Source organism: Pecten maximus, chromosome 5 (genome assembly GCF_902652985.1).
Source record: "Pecten maximus chromosome 5, xPecMax1.1, whole genome shotgun sequence".
NCBI classification, from domain to species: Eukaryota; Metazoa; Mollusca; class Bivalvia; order Pectinida; family Pectinidae; genus Pecten; species Pecten maximus.
This window is the reverse complement of record NC_047019.1, coordinates 46900290-46920526: the sequence shown is the minus strand read 5'-3', so window position 1 is coordinate 46920526 and position 20237 is coordinate 46900290. Positions and strand designations below refer to the sequence as shown.

Sequence of the window (20237 nt, the reverse complement as noted above, 5' to 3'; positions counted from 1 at the left end):
TCTTAGAAATAGCAATAACAAACTTCAATTGTCAAAATCCAAGATGGCTGCCTGTCGGCCATGTTGTTTTCCGATTAGTCTCAAAATGCAATATGCATAACTAGGCACCGAGGGGAACCTATATATGAAATTTCAGAAAGATCCCTTCAGTACTTTCTGAGAAATAGCGATAACAATCTTCAATTGTCAAAATCCAAGATGGCTGCCTGTCGGCCATGTTGTTTTCCGATTAGTCTCAAAATGCAATATGCATAACTAGGCACCGAGGGGAACCTATATATGAAATTTGAGAAAGATCCCTTCAGTACTTTCTGAGAAATAATGATAACAAGAATTGTTTACGGACGGACGGACGGACCACGGACGCAGGGTGATTTGAATAGCCCACCATCTGATGATGATGGGCTAAAAATAAGTCAATTTGACCACTGGTACCACATGTACCACTACCACTGGTACCCAACATGTACCACTACCACTGGTACACAACATGTATCACTACCACTGGTACACAACATGTACCACTACCACTGGTACACAACATGTATCACTACCACTGGTACACAACATGTATCACTACCACTGGTACACAACATGTACCACTACCACTGGTACACAACTTGTACACAAGATGTACCACTTGTACAAAACAAGTACCACTACCACTGGTACACAACATGTACCTCTACCACTGGTACACAACATGTACCACTACCACTGGTACACAACATGTACACAACATGTACCACTTGTACACAACATGTACCACTACCACTGGTACACAACATGTACACAACATGTACCACTTGTACACAACATGTACCACTACCACTGGTACACAACATGTACACAACATGTACCACTTGTACACAACATGTACCACTACCACTGGTACATAACATGTACACAACATGTACCACTTGTACACAACATGTACCACTACCACTTGTACACAACATGTACCACTACCACTGGTACCACTACCACTGGTACACAACATGTACCACGACCACTGGTACACAACATGTACCACGACCACTGGTATACATGACATTTACATGTGAGTGTATGTTTTAGCATCACCAAAGTGGTATCTTGTGAGAGCCAAGGTATTGATATTGCAGTCAACAATTCACACGGCTTCTTCGGGAAGCTGAGATTTAATGTATTAGGCAAGGCTATACAGATGTGGGACAGCCTCAGTACCCCTGTATGAGAAGGCTATACAGTACTGAGTTGGGACAGCCTCAGTACCCCTGTATGAGAAGACTATACAGTACTGTGTTGGGACAGCCTCAGTACCCCTGTATGAGAAGACTATACAGTACTGAGTTGGGACAGCCTCAGTACCCCTGTATGAGAAGACTATACAGTACTGAGTTGGGTCAGCCTCAGTACCCCTGTATGAGAAGACTATACAGTACTGAGTTGGGACAGCCTCAGTACCCCTGTATGGAGTTACCATATCAAAATCCTTCAGGCATAATGAACTTTTTTTTAAATAGTCTACGACCATGATTTATCCTCAGCTATACACAGTGAACTTTCCTGTTAAAATATTGGATGGAACTGTTGTCTTCTGTCCAGGTAACTGACCTCCTACAAACACTGTTATCACACCTGAAAATGAAATTGAAGACAGGTACAAACGTCACATTATAACCCATTATAACGTATGGACAGGTACAAACCTTACATTGACTTATAGACAGGTACAAACCTTACATTGACTTATAGACAGGTACAAACCTTATATTGACTTATAGACAGGTACAAACCTTACATTATAACTTATAGACAGGTACAAACCTTACATTGACTTATAGACAGGTACAAACCTTATATTATAACTTATAGACAGGTACAAACCTTACATTATAACTAATAGACAGGTACAAACCTTACATTGACTTATAGACAGGTACAAACCTTACATTGACTTATAGACAGGTACAAACCTTACATTGACTTATAGACAGGTACAAACCTTACATTATAACTTATAGCCAGATACAAACCTTACATTAACTTATAGACAGGTACAAACCTTACATTATAACTTATAGACATGTACAAACCTTACATTGACTTATAGACAGGTACAAACCTTACATTATAACTTATAGACAGGTACAAACCTTACATTATAACTTATAGACAGGTACAAACCTTACATTATAACTTATAGACAGGTACAAACCTTACATTGACTTATAGACAGGTACAAACCTTTATTCATGTTATCTTATAATTATATTTACCTGGTTTGTTGACTAGACCTCTCCCCTCCCACACTGCTGTCTGTCGGGCAGTGATGATAACTTTACAGGACTCTGTCTGTCCTGGGATCAGGTGAGGCCTTCTTGTGCTCACTAGCTGGTAACGAGGCATGTCACTGACATTCTGCCATGATATGTAGATCTGGGACACCTGCACAAATAATCCAAATATATTCACCAAACACATTCCTTGGGTAAGAGGAAAAATTTGGCAAGGGGGAACGATATTACAGGGGTTTACACTACGCCACATGTACAGCAGTACTCACCTCAGCTCCTTCATATTTCCCCACATTGGTAACCTTGAATGTCACTGTGACATTTCTTCCCGATCTTGACCTTGGCTGGTGTGATGATCAGGTCACTGTATCTGAATAGTGTGTAGGACAGGCCATAGCCATACGGATACAATGGATCACCAGAAAAATACCTATACGTCAAGTTGGTCATGTTGTAGTCAGTCATAGAGCTCACCTAGGGTAAACATTAAATCAAACAATCATCATCAAAATACAGTAATCAGGATCGTCATCAAAATACAATTTTGCCAGAGTTTGTGACAACATTAACATACTATAAATTATAATAATCAGATATTGATGTGTTATTTCTGCCAGAGTCTGTAACAATATCTAATATGGTTTTTATCACATTTACCTGGCTCATGTCCGAGTACCAAGTAAAGGGAAGTCGTCCTGATGGGTTACTGTCAGGCATGGCAAAGGTGAGAACATTGTAGAGAGCGCTTCCTGTGGCCTGGGCTGGGAAGAAGCATTGGATAATGGCTATCACTTCTGGAGAAGTCTGGGCGAATCTGATGTCGACAGGACTAGCACTAAACAGAAGTAACACCACCTTCCCTCTGCCTACAAGTAATGGAGATAGGACTGTGTCAATCTGTTAAAATAATATCAAAACACTTCCTTACAATAATGATAATCCTTGGAAATAAGGAGACAATGTTTTGAGTCAAAGCTTAGAGTAAGGGAGACAACTCACAATGCCATCTAGTCACAACTCAACAAAGAGGGAGACAACTCACAATGTCATCTAGTCACAACTCAACAAAGAGGGAGGGAGACAACTCACATTGTCATCTAGTCCCAACTCAACAAAGAGGGAGGGAGACAACTCACATTGTCATCTAGTCACAACTCAACAAAGAGGTAGGGAGACAACTCACAATGTCATCTAGTTACAACTCAACAAAGAGGGAGACAACTCACATTGTCATCTAGTCACAACTCAACAAAGAGGTAGGGAGACAACTCACAATGTCATCTAGTTACAACTCAACAAAGAGGGAGACAACTCACAATGTCATCTAGTCACAACTCAACAAAGAGGGAGGGAGACAACTCACATTGTCATCTAGTCCCAACTCAACAAAGAGGGAGGGAGACAACTCACATTGTCATCTAGTCACAACTCAACAAAGAGGTAGGGAGACAACTCACAATGTCATCTAGTTACAACTCAACAAAGAGGGAGACAACTCACAATGTCATCTAGTTACAACTCAACAAAGAGGGAGACAACTCACATTGTCATCTAGTCACAACTCAACAAAGAGGTAGGGAGACAACTCACATTGTCATCTAGTTACAACTCAACAAAGAGGGAGACAACTCACAATGTCACCTAGTCACAACTCAACAAAGAGGAAGGGAGACAACTCACATTGTCATCTAGTCACAACTCAACAAAGAGGTAGTGAGACAACTCACATTGTCATCTAGTTACAACTCAACAAAGAGGAAGGGAGACAACTCACATTGTCATCTAGTCACAACTCAACAAAGAGGTAGGGAGACAACTCACATTGTCATCTAGTTACAACTCAACAAAGAGGAAGGGAGACAACTCACAATGCCATCTAGTCACAACTCAACAAAGAGGAAGGGAGACAACTCACATTGTCATCTAGTCACAACTCAACAAAGAGGGAGACAACTCACATTGTCATCTAGTCACAACTCAACAAAGAGGAAGGGAGACAACTCACAATGCCATCTAGTCACAACTCAACAAAGAGGAAGGGAGACAACTCACATTGTCATCTAGTTACAACTCAACAAAGAGGAAGGGAGACAACTCACAATGTCATCTAGTCACAACTCAACAAAGAGGAAGGGAGACAACTCACAATGTCATCTAGTTACAACTCAACAAAGAGGTAGACAACTCACATTGTCATCTAGTCACAACTCAACAAAGAGGAAGGGAGACAACTCACATTGTCATCTAGTCACAACTCAACAAAGAGGAAGGGAGACAACTCACATTGTCATCTAGTCACAACTCAACAAAGAGGAAGGGAGACAACTCACATTGTCATCTAGTCACAACTCAACAAAGAGAGAGGGAGACAACTCACAATGTCATCTAGTCACAACTCAACAAAGAGGTAGGGAGACAACTCACATTGTCATCTAGTCACAACTCAACAAAGAGGAAGGGAGACAACTCACATTGTCATCTAGTCACAACTCAACAAAGAGGAAGGGAGACAACTCACATTGTCATCTAGTCACAACTCAACAAAGAGGAAGGGAGACAACTCACAATGTCATCTAGTTACAACTCAACAAAGAGGGAGACAACTCACATTGTCATCTAGTCACAACTCAACAATAAGGGAGGGAGACAACTCACATTGTCATCTAGTCCCAACTCAACAAAGAGGTAGACAACTCACATTGTCATCTAGTCACAACTCAACAAAGAGGTAGACAACTCACATTGTCATCTAGTCACAACTCAACAAAGAGGAAGGGAGACAACTCACATTGTCATCTAGTCACAACTCAACAAAGAGGTAGACAACTCACATTGTCATCTAGTCACAACTCAACAAAGAGGAGGGAGACAACTCACATTGTCATCTAGTCACAACTCAACAAAGAGGAGGGAGACAACTCACAATGTCATCTAGTCACAACTCAACAAAGAGGAAGGGAGACAACTCACATTGTCATCTAGTCACAACTCAACAAAGAGGTAGACAACTCACATTGTCATCTAGTCACAACTCAACAAAGAGGAAGGGAGACAACTCACATTGTCATCTAGTCACAACTCAACAAAGAGGAAGGGAGACAACTCACATTGTCATCTAGTCACAACTCAACAAAGAGGAAGGGAGACAACTCACATTGTCATCTAGTCACAACTCAACAAAGAGGGAGGGAGACAACTCACATTGTCATCTAGTCACAACTCAACTAAAGAGAGAGGGAGACAACTCACAATGTCATCTAGTTACAACTCAACAAAGAGGGAGACAACTCACATTGTCATCTAGTCACAACTCAACAAAGAGGGAGGGAGACAACTCACATTGTCATCTAGTCCCAACTCAACAAAGAGGTAGACAACTCACATTGTCATCTAGTCACAACTCAACAAAGAGGTAGACAACTCACATTGTCATCTAGTCACAACTCAACAAAGAGGAAGGGAGACAACTCACATTGTCATCTAGTCACAACTCAGCAAAGAGGAAGGGAGACAACTCACATTGGCATCTAGTCACAACTCAACAAAGAGAGAGGGAGACAACTCACAATGTCATCTAGTTACAACTCAACAAAGAGGGAGACAACTCACATTGTCATCTAGTCACAACTCAACAAAGAGGAAGGGAGACAACTCACATTGTCATCTAGTCACAACTCAACAAAGAGGGAGACAACTCACATTGTCATCTAGTTACAACTCAACAAAGAGGGAGACAACTCACATTGTCATCTAGTTACAACTCAACAAAGAGGGAGACAACTCACATTGTCATCTAGTCACAACTCAACAAGGAGGAAGGGAGACAACTCACATTGTCATCTAGTCACAACTCAACAAAGAGGGAGACAACTCACATTGTCATCTAGTCACAACTCAACAAAGAGGGAGACAACTCACATTGTCATCTAGTCACAACTCAACAAAGAGGTAGACAACTCACTTTGTCATCTGTCACAACTCAACAAAGAGGAAGGGAGACAACTCACAATGTCATCTAGTCACAACTCAACAAAGAGGGAGACAACTCACAATGCCATCTGTCACAACTCAACAAAAAGGGAGGGAGACAACTCACAGTGTCATCTAGTCACAACTCAACAAAGAGGAAGGGAGATAACTCACATTGTCATCTAGTCACAACTCAACAAAGAGGGAGACATCTCACATTGTCATCTAGTTACAACTCAACAAAGAGGGAGACAACTCACATTGTCATCTAGTTACAACTCAACAAAGAGGAAGGGAGACAACTCACATTGTCATCTAGTCACAACTCAACAAAGGGGGAGACAACTCACAATGTCATCTAGTCACAACTCAACAAAGAGAGAGACAATTCACATTGTCATCTAGTCACAACTCAACAAAGAGGGAGACAACTCACATTGTCATCTAGTTACAACTCAACAAAGAGGAAGGGAGACAACTCACATTGTCATCTAGTCACAACTCAACAAATAGGAAGGGAGACAACTCACAATGTCATCTAGTCACAACTCAACAAAGAGGAAGGGAGACAACTCACAGTGTCATCTAGTCACAACTCAACAAAGAGGAAGGGAGACAACTCACAATGTCATCTAGTCACAACTCAACAAAGAGGGAGACAACTCACATTGTCATCTAGTCACAACTCAACAAAGAGGAAGGGAGACAACTCACATTGTCATCTAGTTACAACTCAACAAAGAGGAAGGGAGACAACTCACATTGTCATCTAGTCACAACTCAACAAAGAGGGAGACAACTCACAATGCCATCTAGTCACAACTCAACAAAGAGGAAGGGAGACAACTCACATTGTCATCTAGTTACAACTCAACAAAGAGTAAGGGAGAAAACTCACATTGTCATCTAGTCACAACTCAACAAAGAGGGAGACAACTCACATTGTCATCTAGTCACAACTCAACAAAGAGGGAGGGAGACAACTCACATTGTCATCTAGTCACAACTCAACAAAGAGGGAGACAACTCACAATGCCATCTAGTCACAACTCAACAAAGAGGGAGGGAGACAACTCACAATGTCATCTAGTCACAACTCAACAAAGAGGGAGACTACTCACATTGTCATCTAGTCACAACTCAACAAAGAGGAAGGTAGACAACTCACATTGTCATCTAGTCACAACTCAACAAAGAGGAAGGGAGACAACTCACATTGTCATCTAGTCACAACTCAACAAAGAGGGAGGGAGACAACTCACAATGTCACCTAGTCACAACTCAACAAAGAGGAAGGGAGACAACTCACAGTGTCACCTAGTCACAACTCAACAAAGAGGGAGGGAGACAATTCACATTGTTTTATACTTAGATCTTGAAACATACTGTAATAACAATAATTAAGTAGTTTTTGTTTTTGCTTTTTTTTTTTTTTTTTTTTTTGCACTATACCAAAGTGTACCGCATCCTTGAGAAGCTGGATCTGGCCGATAGGGAGGGACATGTCTACACGGTCCATTGTTTCTGTCTCCAGAGCTTTACCTGGAGTAATATATAAGGTGCAACATGTGTAGTAATATCTGCTCAAGAAGAACAAATAATTTACGAGAGAAAATATATAAATTAGTAATGCCTACAACAGCCCCACCCCTCCCCACCCACTCATATGGACTTTACTGTATCAAATATATCAATACAACTGATAGCAGCTATACTGAACCGATGGTAACTTTTTATGATTACTATTTTTATCTTTTGATATTTAGTATTCATACTTAGCTGGAATATACAAACATACCTGTCAAGTTTTATAAAATTATGTAAATACATCCACTACAGTGACAAAAAATATTTGACAGGTCGACAGAAAACAAAAACCCTGTCATCATGAAGAGTAGTTTATAAATATGTTTATTAGCAGTGTGTGCGATGACAAGATAGACTTACCTGTTCCCAGACAAACAACTGTCACATCTGCCTCAGAAACTGCAGACTTGACCCCTGACTGATCATAGCGGTCACAAGCAATGTCATTACAACCTGCTGTATACAATACTTTTACACCAAGGGGAGATAACCCACTCCTTGGTGTTGTCATAAACCTTGGGTCGACATCAGGGGAATAGTCACCCATCAACTGTGATGGGTTGTCAGCCATAGGACCTACAATCTAAATGTTTTTATTACATACATGTTAGGAGAGCGAAAATCATTTGAGTGTTTTAAGTTGTAATAATTCAAGCACAATACTAATCACTTAAATAACAAGTGTCACATGATTTAAAAGATTGATTAAAAGACACAAAAGAAAAACTCAATGCTATTGTTTTAGCTGCCATCTGATTGGTAACTAGCAGCTACTGTTAACTTGTTGGTGATTGGTAACTAACAGCTACTGTTAACTTGTTGGTGATTGGTAACTAACAGCTACTGTTAACTTGTTGGTGATTGGTAACTAACAGCTACTGTTAACTTGTTGGTGATTGGTAACTAACAGCTACTGTTAACTTGTTGGTGATTGGTAACTAACAGTTACTGTTAACTTGATTGTGATTGGTAACTAACAGCTACTGTTAACTTGTTGGTGATTGGTAACTAACAGCTACTGTTAACTTGTTGGTGATTGGTAACTAGCAGCTACTGTTAACTTGATTGTGATTGGTAACTAACAGTTAGTGTTAACTTGTTGGTGATTGGTAACTAACAACTTGTTTGTGATTGGTAACTAACAGCTACTGTTAACTTGTTGGTGATTGGTAACTAACAGCTACTGTTAACTTGTTGGTGATTGGTAACTAACAGTTTGTGTTAACTTGTTGGTGATTGGTAACTAACAGTTTGTGTTAACTTGTTGGTGATTGGTAACTAACAGCTACTGTTAACTTGTTGGTGATTGGTAACTAACAGCTACTGTTAACTTGTTGGTGATTGGTAACTAACAGTTAGTGTTAACTTGTTGGTGATTGGTAACTAACAGTTAGTGTTAACTTGTTGGTGATTGGTAACTAACAGTTAGTGTTAACTTGTTTGTGATTGGTAACTAACAGCTACCGTTAACTTGTTGGTGATTGGTAACTAACAGCTACTGTTAACTTGTTGGTCATTGGTAACTAATAGCTACTGTTAACTTGTTGGTGATTGGTAACTAACAGTTAGTGTTAACTTGTTGGTGATTGGTAACTAACAGCTACTGTTAACTTGTTGGTGATTGGTAACTAACAGCTACTGTTAACTTGTTGGTGATCGGTAACTAACAGTTAGTGTTAACTTGTTGGTGATTGGTAACTAACAGCTAGTGTTAACTTGTTGGTGATTGGTAACTAGCAGCTACTGTTAACTTGTTGGTGATTGGTAACTAACAGCTACTGTTAACTTGTTTGTGATTGGTAACTAACAGTTACTGTTAACTTGATTGTGATTGGTAACTAACAGCTACTGTTAACTTGTTGATGATTGGTAACTAACATCTACTGTTAACTTGTTGGTGATTGGTAACTAACAGCTACTGTTAACTTGTTGGTGATTGGTAACTAACAGTTACTGTTAACTTGATTGTGATTGGTAACTAACAGCTACTGTTAACTTGTTGGTGATTGGTAACTAACAGCTACTGTTAACTTGTTGGTGATTGGTAACTAGCAGCTACTGTTAACTTGATTGTGATTGGTAACTAACAGTTAGTGTTAACTTGTTGGTGATTGGTAACTAACAGCTACTGTTAACTTGTTTGTGATTGGTAACTAACAGCTACTGTTAACTTGTTGGTGATTGGTAACTAACAGCTACTGTTAACTTGTTAGTGATTGGTAACTAACAGTTTGTGTTAACTTGTTGGTGATTGGTAACTAACAGTCTGTGTTAACTTGTTGGTGATTGGTAACTAACAGCTACTGTTAACTTGTTGGTGATTGGTAACTAACAGCTACTGTTAACTTGTTGGTGATTGGTAACTAACAGTTAGTGTTAACTTGTTGGTGATTGGTAACTAACAGTTAGTGTTAACTTGTTGGTGATTGGTAACTAACAGCTACTGTTAACTTGTTGGTGATTGGTAACTAACAGTTAGTGTTAACTTGTTGGTGATTGGTAACTAACACCTAGTGTTAACTTGTTGGTGATTGGTAACTAGCAGCTACTGTTAACTTGTTGGTGATTGGTAACTAACAGCTACTGTTAACTTGTTTGTGATTGGTAACTAACAGTTACTGTTAACTTGATTGTGATTGGTAACTAACAGCTACTGTTAACTTGTTGGTGATTGGTAACTAACAGCTACTGTTAACTTGTTGGTGATTGGTAACTAACAGCTACTGTTAACTTGGTGATTGGTAACTAACAGTTACTGTTAACTTGATTGTGGTTGGTAACTAACAGCTACTGTTAACTTGTTGGTGATTGGTAACTAACAGCTACTGTTAACTTGTTGGTGATTGGTAACTAGCAGCTACTGTTAACTTGATTGTGATTGGTAACTAACAGTTAGTGTTAACTTGTTGGTGATTGGTAACTAACAGATACTGTTAACTTGTTTGTGATTGGTAACTAACAGCTACTGTTAACTTGTTGGTGATTGGTAACTAACAGCTACTGTTAACTTGTTGGTGATTGGTAACTAACAGCTACTGTTAACTTGTTGGTGATTGATAACTAACAGTTTGTGTTAACTTGTTGGTGATTGGTAACTAACAGCTACTGTTAACTTGTTGGTGATTGGTAACTAACAGCTACTGTTAACTTGTTGGTCATTGGTAACTAACAGTTAGTGTTAACTTGTTGGTGATTGGTAACTAACAGTTAGTGTTAACTTGTTGGTGATTGGTAACTAACAGTTAGTGTTAACTTGTTTGTGATTGGTAACTAACAGCTACCGTTAACTTGTTGGTGATTGGTAACTAACAGCTACTGTTAACTTGTTGGTCATTGGTAACTAAGAGCTAGTGTTAACTTGTTGGTGATTGGTAACTAACAGTTTGTGTTAACTTGTTGGTGATTGGTAACTAACAGCTACCGTTAACTTGTTGGTGATTGGTAACTAACAGCTACTGTTAACTTGTTGGTGATTGGTAACTAACAGTTAGTGTTAACTTGTTGGTGATTGGTAACTAACAGCTAGTGTTAACTTGTTGGTGATTGGTAACTAGCAGCTACTGTTAACTTGTTGGTGATTGGTAACTAACAGCTACTGTTAACTTGTTTGTGATTGGTAACTAACAGTTAGTGTTAACTTGATTGTGATTGGTAACTAACAGCTACTGTTAACTTGTTGGTGATTGGTAACTAACAGCTACTGTTAACTTGTTGGTGATTGGTAACTAACAGCTACTGTTAACTTGTTGGTGATTGGTAACTAGCAGCTACTGTTAACTTGATTGTGATTGGTAACTAACAGCTACTGTTAACTTGTTGGTGATTGGTAACTAACAGTTTGTGTTAACTTGTTGGTGATTGGTAACTAACAGTTTGTGTTAACTTGTTGGTGATTGGTAACTAACAGCTACTGTTAACTTGTTGGTGATTGGTAACTAACAGCTACTGTTAACTTGTTGGTGATTGGTAACTAACAGTTAGTGTTAACTTGTTGGTGATTGGTAACTAACAGTTAGTGTTAACTTGTTGGTGATTGGTAACTAACAGTTAGTGTTAACTTGTTTGTGATTGGTAACTAACAGCTACCGTTAACTTGTTGGTGATTGGTAACTAACAGCTACTGTTAACTTGTTGGTCATTGGTAACTAAGAGCTAGTGTTAACTTGTTGGTGATTGGTAACTAACAGTTTGTGTTAACTTGTTGGTGATTGGTAACTAACAGCTACTGTTAACTTGTTGGTGATTGGTAACTAACAGCTACTGTTAACTTGTTGGTGATTGGTAACTAACAGTTAGTGTTAACTTGTTGGTGATTGGTAACTAACAGCTAGTGTTAACTTGTTGGTGATTGGTAACTAGCAGCTACTGTTAACTTGTTGGTGATTGGTAACTAACAGCTACTGTTAACTTGTTTGTGATTGGTAACTAACAGTTAGTGTTAACTTGATTGTGATTGGTAACTAACAGCTACTGTTAACTTGTTGGTGATTGGTAACTAACAGCTACTGTTAACTTGTTGGTGATTGGTAACTAACAGCTACTGTTAACTTGATTGTGATTGGTAACTAACAGCTACTGTTAACTTGTTGGTGATTGGTAACTAACAGCTACTGTTAACTTATTGGTGATTGGTAACTAATAGCTTATGTTAATTTGTTTGTGATTGGTAACTAACAGCTACTGTCAACTTGTTTGTGATTGGTTACTTACTGCTACTGTTGTTAACTGTTTCCTGATTGGTAGGAATTCCTTTAAATTTTTCAACAGAACAAGAGACTGGGTAGCTGCCTTGATGGCTAATTTTCTGTGCTCTGGACTTTGGATGACCGACAGATTCAGTCTATTATCAGGGTTCAATGCAGGTGGATCAAATTCCCCCAGCCTCATCCTGGTGAGGAATAATGGCTTCACTCTCTCAATAAGCAGTTGCTTAGTTACCAACCCCATCTCCAGGGCCTTGAGAAGGTACCTGAAGATCTGTGTCCTGTAAATAAATGTTCCAGGTGAAAGCTCCAGGTTGAGACCAGCCTCAGCGCATCCTACTGCAGTCGTAATAGCATCAGGGTAATACATGTGGTCAATGACAATGAATTCCATTGCCCCAGCATCACTGACCACAAACCCATCAAAGCCCCATTCCTTTCTTAAAATGTCTGTCAACAGCTTCTTGTTGGTGCAGGATGGTATACCATTGACACTGGCAACAAACAAATAGCACTTAATGACCCCATATACACTATATGACCCCTGTACAATGTGCATACTAAATGACCCCTATACACAAAATCTGTATGACCCTGTACATACTTAATGACCCTTATAGATACGTAATGATCCGTTACACACTTATGACCCTAATACACTCTTATGACCCTTATACACACTTTATAATGACTGGTAAACACACTTAAGACCCCTACGCACACTTTTGACCCCTATGCACACTTTTGACTCCTATACACACGTATGACCCCTACACACACTTATGACCCCAAAACACACTTAATGACCCCTATACACACTTATGACCCCTATACAAACATTATGACCCCTATACACGCTTATGACCCCTACACATGCTTATGACCCCTATACACACTGTATGACCCCTATACATACTTATGACCCCTATACTTACTTAATGACCCCTATACATACCTATGACCCCTATACTTACTTAATGACCCCTATACACACTTATGACCCCTATACACACATAATGACCCCTATATATGCTTATGACCCCTACACACACTTATGACCCCAATAACCACTAAATGACCCCTATACATACTGAATGACCCCTATACACACTTAATGACCCCTATACATACTTATGACCCCTATACACACGTATGACCCCTTTGCACACTGTACTTATTTACAACAATTTTAAATGACCTACATCTAAAACATGGCACAATTAGACATGTAGCTCTTCATTGCCTTTGAATATTTCAAATTAAAAATGTTTTAAAGTTGATGGCGCAGGTAAACTTTAGCGTTTGGTGGGTTTCCCTTTAGCCAAGAAGTAGGACATTTGCTAAGAGAGTAAGAGGTAGTTTCAGCCCCAGTGTATTTTCTCATTACTTTTTCCTTGGTGCCATTGATAATTCCTGAAGAAAGTTTTAGGAAATTTGGTAGGCATCGTTGGAGCTAAAGAACCTGGGATTTAAAATACATTTTAAAAGTTAAAGAACTGATCATTACAGCACAGTACCTGTTGTAACTACACATGATGCCCCCAGCCCCAGCTTTCACGCAGGCCTCAAACTGGGGTAGAAAGGTCATCCGAAGGTCACGTTCATTTACCTGTAAAAAACATTAATCTCAACTTAACAGTGTGCTCCTCAATTTATGAATACAAGTCATTGTATTATTACACAAATAAACAAATACACATAATAATTCTCTTTACTATGAACGGGGGGGGGGGGGGGGGAGGAGTGAATCAGCCCCTGTTGACGGCTTTGAATCTGTTACCTGAGCATTGAAGCGGAGACGGGAGACTGGTCGATCTTCTGGCCCACTGTAGGCTGCAAAGTGTTTACATACAACATTGGCATGCCTATACTTGGAATGTTGTCCCTGCAGACCATGCACAAAAGCCTGGGCGAGCAGGCCAGACAGGTAAGGGTCCTCTCCGTATGTCTCCTGTTTGTATAAACGTTCTGTTGTTTACTGATACAAAAGGACAGTGAAAACAACATTAGATCCTGTGACCAGCAAACTTAAACTTCAAAAAATAATTAAGCTTTATCCAACTTAAACCTAAACTAATGATCTCCATAGCAATGAGAAATAGTTAACTTTACCCTTATATTGGCATTCACAATTATCTGCTTCAAAAGTCACAAAGATTGAACATTGAGACTTGTACACATCTTTCTTACCTGATTGCGCCCCCACAATGGGTGCCTCATGATATTGATGACAGGACTGAAGCAGCTGAGACCAGTATGGTCTGAGTAATCATTGTTTTTACGGAAGTTGTTGTGCTTGGCTCGTACCTCTACGGCTGTAGCTTCAGACACTTCATACAGTAGTTGTGGACTGTAGGTACACAAATACAATGTGTATAATATATATTTATAACAGATTTCATCTAAACTGGCCGGAAAAAGAAAGATGATAAGTACAGACAATCCCTGACCTATTATGAAGAAGAACAAGACAACTGTAAAATAACTTTTTTTTAAATACATGTACTGCTATAGTATGATAAAAAAAGAATGGTGCTAATATATAGATTCACCTGTACTCCCTGATATGAAATGGTTATGTTACCTGCCATTCCAATGAACCTTAAAATATTAACCTTGGCCAATGACCACTATATTTAAACAGGTGTAGAACTTCAATTCAAACAAAATATGTTGAATGGTTCATGGGATATTGTCTACACACATTTTTTTACCCTAGATGGATGGATTCACAGACCCATACACCTATACTGATATGTAGTGACCTCTGATTCAATGCTACCCATAAACTGACTGGAGGAAATATTGACAGAAATATTCAGTGTTATATCACAAGCATCACTTAAACCCTAGAAAGACTCTGGGACAAATTATGTCCTGGAGGTGGAGTGTGTCACCCTGGGTAGATACTAGTTGCTTCCTACTTTCACTTGATCAGGGTTGTCTCTATAATTAATTCAATACAGTGTCAGAATAGAAAGTCATGGGTGCGATCCCTAATGTCCTATAGACATTGAAATATATACCATTCATAATTACCTGTTAAAATGATGTCCACATAGGGACCAGGGCGAAATACTCAGCTCTGCTACAAAAGCATCGCTGTTGTGCTTCAAAAACTTAAGGACAAAAAACAGGGAGTATTTAACTCTAGTAAATAGTAAATACTACAATGTATCTACCAACATGGCTGTGGAAAAAAATATATAATTTGTTTGTGTAGTAAACATCTAAACAAAGAGCTACACCTAGGCTAGCAGCTACCAGACTAGCTCTAGATCTGCTACACATGCAACGTGAAAGTGAGTCAGTCTATACTAGTACCAATGGGATTAGAGCAAAATAACTAATAATAATTACCTCTGCATACATACTTACTTAAAGGAAGCCGCGAGACCAATTGACTGTGGGAATGACGTTGCGTTGCCAGCGCCAACATCCCCTCTTAGACACTCGCTATTCCACTGAAAAGGGCCGATACCAAGGCGGGGTATCGGTGGTGCTGGGCCGCCATTCTTCCCTCCTCCGCCCTTCGACATTTGTAGTATGAGTTCAGATGCGTTTAGTCTGTAAACCAAATCTTCAACTCGTTCAACGTAAGACAGAGATGTGTTCCGAAATGGATAATCTGCTATAACGACTTGCATGGAATAAAATGAAAGTAGGAAACAAGTTGAATAGGAAACACCCGCCATTTTGTTCTATTTGTAGTCACGTGACAATAACATCACATGATATTAATCATGACGGGAGCCGAATCGTACACTTGACAGTATTCTGATCTATCAGAGTTACTTCCCTTCGTTGCAGTCGCATGATAGCTGACTCACACGACTGACCTGATTCCAGAAGATACTTATTGCTATAAATTGACATTTTTCTTTTATATTCTTTTATAAGTAGCATCAATTTATAAAACGGTCGTCTGATTACGTTTGTTCAATGTGATCGTATTGTTCTGTATACCATATGATATCTTAATTATATCTTTAATAGGTTATCTTATCAATTGGATGAAATACATGTATATGTATATTATCTAATTATGATAATCATCCTAAATAAAGAAATGTTTTTGACATAAGTGTATCTTTTGTGTAACACAACGTATCTAAAATAGTTACATTTGTATATAACATATATTTGAAAGTTATTTGAAAGGTGTCTTTTCAATAGTTTGGTCAATTTAATACTTTCAATCTTAAATCATGGTCAAGGTCATTCATTTGAACAAACGTCTTAGCCTTCATCCAAGCATTAGCATGCTAATTGGCCAAATATCAGGTCTCTGGACCATTTGGTTATTGAAAAGAAGTAATGGGAAAATTTTAGCATATTACCTATAATGTAGGTCAAGGTCATTCATTTGAACAAACTTGATAGCCCTTCACTCCAGCATGCTACCAACCCAATATCAAACTCCCTGGGTCTTTTGGTTATTGAGAAGATGTTTTTTATATCAAAACTTAAGTAGTGATCTCGAAAAATCGATTTTGTGATATCAAGCAAATCAAAATGAATTCTTTATTTCTGATATCAAACCTCGAATTTCTGGTATCTAAAAATTGTTGATATCAGAAAATATTAAAAATAACGAATGAGGGGACCACATTGTACTTCAAATGGCATATCAGGACACGACCGCGGAACGCCATTCGAATATTGTTGACGTATATAATTGTAATTCTGAGGACTATGGCTCCAGGGTCATAATAGACAACGTGAGTTTACCGCAAACAATACGAGAGCTTCGATATAGTGAAAATGACGTAAAATGACGTGGTTAGAGTACGATTCTCCAGTCCCACCTTCCAGTGATTGTGACGTCATATTTTGGCGTGAACAGCGTACTCAGACCGTGTAATTGTACGTCATGTTCACTATCTCGAAACTCGCGTATTAAACAACATTAAGAATTTTCCGTTGTTTTGTTGGAATAAAGAAGTCAGAACTTGTTTGATTAAACTTTTAAATTGAATGTACGATAACTTTATGACTTGTATGGCGGATTATTATGGAATATCCACAATAAATACGATTGATATAAATAACCAGGCCGGTAAACAATATCAAAATTATCCGTCAGAACAAAATATGTGGACGGTCGGACAAGACATTACTACAGGACGATGTATTGGGAACTTATGTCATCCCAATACGTACTCAGGAGAGGGCACCTACAGGGAGAGAGGCGATCAAAGAACCCATGTCTGTCAAATGGAGTAGATCGGTGAAGCTTGTGGAAGTTTTCATCGGTCAATTTTCAACAAACCATCCGTTGGGAATTGACATTTGAAGCTGTCATTTTCAACTTGGTGACAAGGCCAATTTTCAACGGCATTCGGGGTCCATATTCAACGTAGGAAACTGACCTAGGGTCAATTTCCATCATTACACCGTCATTACGTCAACAATTGATGTTGATGATGAAGTATAACATCTACCGGATAGTTAGGGCTGATTGTGAAGACAGATGTGCCAGTTATTTGGGGTTCATAGCGATGACAGACGTGTCAGATATTTGAGGTTCATTGTGACGACAGACGTGTCCGATATTTGAGGTTCATTGTGACGACAGACGTGTCCGATATTTGAGGTTCATTGTGACGACAGACGTGTCAGATATTTGAGGTTCATTGTGAAGACAGACGTGTCAGATATTTGAGGTTCATTGTGACGACAGACGTGTCCGATATTTGAGGTTCATTGTGACGACAGACGTGTCCGATATTTCAGGTCCATTGTGACGACAGACGTGTCCGATATTTGAGGTTCATTGTGACGACAGACGTGTCCGATATTTGAGGTTCATTGTGACGACAGACGTGTCAGATATTTGAGGTTCATTGTGACGACAGACGTGTCAGATATTTGAGGTTCATTGTGACGACAGACGTGTCAGATATTTGAGGTTCATTGTGACGACAGACATGTCAGATATTTGAGGTTCATTGTGACGACATGTCAGATATTTGAGGTTCATTGTGACGACAGACGTGTCAGATATTTGAGGTTCATTGTGACGACAGACGTGTCAGATATTTGAGGTTCATTGTGACGACAGACGTGTCAGATATTTGAGGTTCATTGTGACGACAGACGTGTCAGATATTTGAGGTTCATTGTGACGACAGACGTGTCAGATATTTGAGGTTCATTGTGACGACAGACGTGTCAGATATTTGAGGTTCATTGTGACGACCGACGTGTCAGATATTTGAGGTTCATTGTGACGGCAGACGTGTCAGATATTTGAGGTTCATTGTGACGACAGACGTGTCAGATATTTGAGGTTCATTGTGACGACAGACATGTCAGATATTTGGGGTTCATTGCGACGACAGACGTGTCAGATATTTGAGGTTTGTTGTGACGACAGACGTGTCAGATATTTGGGGTTCATCGTGACGACAGACGTGTCAGATATTTGAGGTTTGTTGTGACGACAGACATGTCAGATATTTGGGGTTCATTGTGACGACAGACGTGTCAGATATTTGAGGTTCATTGTGACGACAGACATGTCAGATATTTGGGGTTCATTGCGACGACAGACGTGTCAGATATTTGAGGTTTGTTGTGACGACAGACATGTCAGATATTTGAGGTTTGTTGTGACGACAGACGTATCCGATATTTGGGGTCCATTATGACGACAGACGTGTCAGATATTTGGGGTCCATTATGACGACAGACATTGGCGTGTTTGGTGTAAATACCCAGGAAAACACGTGATATTAAATTTGCCCAATAGTCTGAATTGAATTAACAAATACTACGATATATGGCCTTAATCAAATAACAGTTGGGCAGTGTGTATCATATTTCGAACCTTCTGTAATTCCACTTGAATACATCTTGTCAGTCCCGACGTATTTAGTGACTAAGGTACCAGACCTTGTCTAAATCATTGTTCTACGATATAATCACGGAGACATATGTAATAGTACAGGCGCTGTTTGGGGTAAGCTACATTGGCAATGTATATACATACATAACACAGATCTATGATGATATATAATTACAACCGGACAAACTCCTGTCAAAACAACAACATCTGTTTGTGAAGTAGATCACAACTAGCTTTTAGAACACAGGTGTGTAACTCCTCAGACAGTCCAGTGACAAGAGACTGAACACGGCCACGGATTCAAGGAAAGGTACGTCGTTTCTCGACGCGTAGAAAATTTATGGTTTACTGTGTAACGTTTCTCTATATATCACTTGCAATGGCGGAATAAACGGATACCATCACGCCTGACATTTCGTATATGTATGGCATATAGTCGTGTAGGTATCAAATGTACATTAGAACGATAAGATACGCTACACTAGACATGAGTTTGTCTTATCAAAAATGTTTTTCAATCTCATGTTAGTGTGGTTTATCTGTTAGAAGGTAGTAACACAGGTACTTGTGGACATGATTATGATATTTCTAATTCAAATGTTTCATTATAGACGAGTAAATTATTGTATTACAATCGTATGCTTAATTTGAAAAAAAATATCGTACCTCGGCCTTATAAATATTTATAAGGCCGAGGTACGATATTTTTTTCACAGTAAAACATCCATGATATACAAGCATCCGGTGTCTGTCCTCCTTGTATATATGCTGTACAACACTGCGTGTCTTATCTTATTACATAAAATGTGTGCGATATACCATTATCAATCCACCACTGTTTTACAGTAA

General features: G+C 39.1%; 1 protein-coding gene across 1 annotated transcript; it reads right to left on the bottom strand.

Annotated features, from left to right (window-relative positions):
* Positions 1–308: 308 nt before the first annotated feature.
* On the bottom strand, positions 309–16241 carry LOC117328492 (xylan 1,4-beta-xylosidase-like). Its single transcript, XM_033886028.1, has 12 exons — positions 15917–16241; positions 14729–14888; positions 14319–14489; positions 14056–14147; positions 12546–13032; positions 8196–8418; positions 7635–7790; positions 2937–3181; positions 2549–2753; positions 2262–2430; positions 979–1620; positions 309–683 (listed from the first exon to the last, which is right to left on the bottom strand). Exons 1-9 carry the CDS (start codon positions 16231–16233, stop codon positions 2559–2561), a joined length of 2046 nt encoding a protein of 681 aa, XP_033741919.1. The 5' UTR covers positions 16234–16241; the 3' UTR covers positions 309–683; positions 979–1620; positions 2262–2430; positions 2549–2558.
* Between the last annotated feature and the right edge of the window lie 3996 nt (positions 16242–20237).

What these genes read in the sequence shown, in the direction of transcription:
- LOC117328492 (XM_033886028.1), bottom strand. Translation starts at nt 16,233, where the DNA reads ATGGCGGGTGTTTCCTATTCAACTTGTTTCCTACTTTCATTTTATTCC. An exon ending in GGTCTCGCGGCTTCCTTTAA is followed by an intron (nt 14,889 to 15,916) that starts GTAAGTATGTAT and finishes GTGTACCTACAG; the next exon opens with TCCACAACTACTGTATGAAG. An exon ending in AGTTGTTTGTCTGGGAACAG is followed by an intron (nt 7,791 to 8,195) that starts GTAAGTCTATCT and finishes ATATTACTCCAG; the next exon opens with GTAAAGCTCTGGAGACAGAA.